The sequence below is a fragment of the Coenobita brevimanus genome, chromosome 104, assembly GCF_032717465.1.
Source record: "Coenobita brevimanus isolate Jiangsu-jjx chromosome 104, ASM3271746v2, whole genome shotgun sequence".
Taxonomy (NCBI): domain Eukaryota; kingdom Metazoa; phylum Arthropoda; class Malacostraca; order Decapoda; family Coenobitidae; genus Coenobita; species Coenobita brevimanus.
Window position 1 is genome coordinate 16672666 of NC_137057.1, and position 3723 is coordinate 16676388.

The window sequence follows — 3723 nt, forward strand, 5'->3', positions numbered from 1 at the left end:
CTTGGAGGTGACCTAAATGCCCACCATCCACGTCTTGGCTCCAGGAACACCAATCCAACAGGGCGCCACATCATAACCGCATTAGATAATACCCCCGAAATATCTATTTTAAATGACCCTCAATCTCCCACTCACTTGAGAGGGGGCAGATTAGACCTTACCATGATTACTACTAACATTGCAAACTTAGCTAAATGGGAAATACACCCCTCCCTTGCTTCAGACCATCACGCAATCCTCTGCTCTGTTAATCTTGCTAAGCTCCCCAAACCCCCCGACCCCCCACCCAAATGGAATGTTAAAAAAGCCGACTGGGCCCACTTCACCTCTATATTAGAAGACTCCTGCAACATCAACCCCCCCATTGACCTCGAGGAACATGCGACCCTCATTACCAATGCTTTCCACACTGCAGCCACTCAAGCCATCCCCACCACCAACCCCCCCAAACACCTACACCGTGATTATTGGTATTATTGCGACAGGGTCAAAGAACTAAATAAAAGATTAAACAGGGCCAAGAAAATACATAGAGCAAACCCCACCCCTGAAAGCCTAAGTTACTTACAGTCGGTAATCAGACACTCCATAGATGAGAAAAACTCCATTAAGGAGCAAAATGGCTAGAGTGGTGCCAGACATTGGGAGCTCATTCAACAACAAGCAGTATATGGAGAAAGTTAAAGGCATTTTCTAACCCCCGCCCCACCCGCCCCCCGACACACCCTGACCCACAAGGAGAGGCAGAACGTTTAGCTGACAACTTTGCACAGAGAACCTCCCCAAATCAACTGCCACTACTAACGAGGCAAACTCAAGACACACTACACCCCGTAAGAGAACAGCTGATTAGAGAAAGCCAGAATACACCTTCCCCCTCGGATCAAAATTTCACCCTAGATGAGCTAAACAGGGCCTTAAAAACAAGCACAGACACAGCCCCTGGAGCAGACGGAATTACATATTCCATGATTAATCATGCGGGAAACACTGCTAAAACAGCCTTTCTGGATCTCATCAATCACTCGTGGCATTTAGGCATTATTCCTTCTCAATGGAAGGAGGCTATAATCCATCCCATCCCCAAGCCTCTCGATCCCACCACCTACAGACCCATCTCTCTTCTTAGTTGTCTCTCCAAAACCACAGAAAGAATGGTTAAAAGCCGCCTTGACTGGGTCACCCCATCACCACATAGCCACATCTTCGCCTTCACAAAAGGCAAGGGCACAGCTGAATGCCTTAGCTCATTTTTATCAGAGCTCAGAGGAGGCAAAGGCCTAGCCATTTTCATAGACCTGGAAAAAGCTTTTGAGCTGGCATGTCCCGAGGCCATCCTTGCCACCCTTGCAAGCAAGGGTGTTAAGGGTCACCTTCTGCGCTGGCTTGAAAGCTTTTTCTCAGGTCGCAAAGCCAAAGTCAGGTTCCAAGGCCATCTTTCAGAAGCATATAATCACACAAATGGCACTCCACAAGGAAGCATCATAAGCCCCACTCTTTTTAACACATTAATTGAATGCCTCCTTCATCTCGACCTGGGCCAAGGAGCCCGCCTTTTGTGTTATGCTGATGATATAACTCTAGTAATATATGGGGGGCGCTACTCACAGAAAGCGCAAAAAGCACTCGACATCCTGCATAAAAAATGTAGAGAATTAGGCCTGAAAATAAATCCACTCAAAACTAAGGCCCTCCCCATCAAAATTCCAACCCCACCAAAACAGCTGTTCCTCGGTAACTCTCTTATAGAGTACGTCAACACCCACCGGTACCTAGGGGTATACATGGACAGAAACCTCACCTTTGACACAGAAATAAAATACCTCCGAGATATCACCAAATTACGCCTCAACGCCCTTAGATCTTTAGCTGGCAAAGGTGAAGGAGCTTCATTTAAAGTCTTACGTCTCTTCTATATTCAGGCAATAAGATCTATTATTGATTACGCAGCGCCTGCCTTACCCACCATCAACCCAAAATTAGCCGACAAACTGGAGGTTATACAGAATGAGGCACTAAGAATTATGACGGGATCACCAATGTGGACACGGCTTTGCAACCTCAGAATGGAGTGCAACATCGAATCTATTAACATCAGAATCAAAGCAAGAGTCGCTAGCTTGGCAGCCAAGCTTACACGTAAAAACTCCCCCCTCCCCCTTACAACACGATTAACGGCGGCTGCTAACCTACACCCCGACATCCTCAACAACACCTGGAGTCACTGCGCCGCAAAAGCCATTCACTCCTTTAATCTAAATCCCATCATAAATCTCCCCCCAGATGAACCAAGTGTAGCGCATCATCCACACCCTCCTTGGGATCCCCCCCTATTCAATCTTATCATTACAAGCTCTCCCCCTAAAGCCCTCACTCCCGTACAACAATTACGCCAAGAGAGCTTAATGCAAATTGCCTCCCTCACCTCCCCCAACTCATCAACCTACTATACAGACGGCTCTGTGAACAACAATAAAGCAGGTGCGGCAGTCGTATGCCGAGAACACTCATTTGGCCTGCGTGTATCAGATGGAGCCTCTACACTCCAGACTGAATTAATTGCAATCCTTACCGCCATGGACGATGCCCTAGACATTAACCCAACATCCCACACAATCATCCATACAGACTCCGCCAGCGCAATACAAACCCTAAGAAAACAGGAGCCGTCTGATAACACTCGTTTAATCACTGACATAATCGCCACCGCGCAAGAAATACGAAATGCTGGCGGAACAATAACAATTAATTGGATACCAAGCCATGTAGGTATCAAAGGGAATGAATTGGCAGACCAACTAGCCAAAGAAGCCACGGAATATTCACACGTTCAGGTTGACATAACACCGAGCCTCACTCAGATCAAAAGAACAATTAAAAGGCAGGCAGCAACAATCAACCGCTCAGAACACGAGCATCAAGTCCAGGCGGGCTCCCCTTCTGCAATATGGTATGCTGCCGCTACAAAATATGAGCCAATAAATGCTATTAACAAATTCAAAAGCAGAACACTTAAAAATATACGACGCCTTCGCCTGGGATATAAGTGTAAAGCTCATATACTCACAAATGAGGCACAACCCAGCACGTGTGAAAACTGCAACACTGATACCCCATTCCCGTTTCTCCACTATATTCTCAGCTGCCGAAACACCAATAAATTTAAGAGACCTGTCAATCTCCCCAACCCAGATACGCCTCGCATAAATACGGCAGCCAGCCCCGAGGAGACACTTAAACGAGCAGCTGCTGCAGTGATTGCTAATACACCCACAACAACCCTAGCAAACATCACTGCACACTTCCCCCCACCCTTTTAAAATCACTCAGTCAGGCAGCCACAACTGTCTCAGTCACCATGCCCCCTTCCATACGGTTCAGGTACCGTTAATCCCCGCTAATCCCCGCGCCTAACGGTCACCTGGTCACCTGTTCCATTATACCCCCCCACCCTAAAATCACTCGTGTGTTGGTGCCTGCATGCGCGGATGTTTTTATACATCAACGTGTGCAGGCATATGATGCACCTGTGAGCTATATTATTAAAAAAAAAAAAAAAAAAAAAAAAAAATAGACCATACAGAACCACCACAGTGGTTTCTTCCCCCTCAAATACAGCCCATACAACCAACTAAGAAATCCAGTCAAAAATCCACCGACTGGGCTAATGTAAGGCCCGGCCCTCCCTATAGGGGAGGAAATCGTCAACGAACGAACGAACGG

At 47.0% G+C, this 3723-nt stretch overlaps 1 protein-coding gene across 1 annotated transcript; it reads left to right on the forward strand.

Annotated features, from left to right (window-relative positions):
• Nucleotides 1–1154: 1154 nt before the first annotated feature.
• On the forward strand, nucleotides 1155–3320 carry LOC145416018 (uncharacterized). Its single transcript, XM_080285118.1, has one exon. It carries the CDS (start codon nucleotides 1155–1157, stop codon nucleotides 3318–3320), a length of 2166 nt encoding a protein of 721 aa, XP_080141244.1.
• The last annotated feature ends 403 nt before the right edge of the window (nucleotides 3321–3723 follow it).

Coding starts and splice junctions, on each gene's coding strand:
- LOC145416018 (XM_080285118.1), top strand. CDS start 1,155: ATGGTTAAAAGCCGCCTTGACTGGGTCACCCCATCACCACATAGCCAC.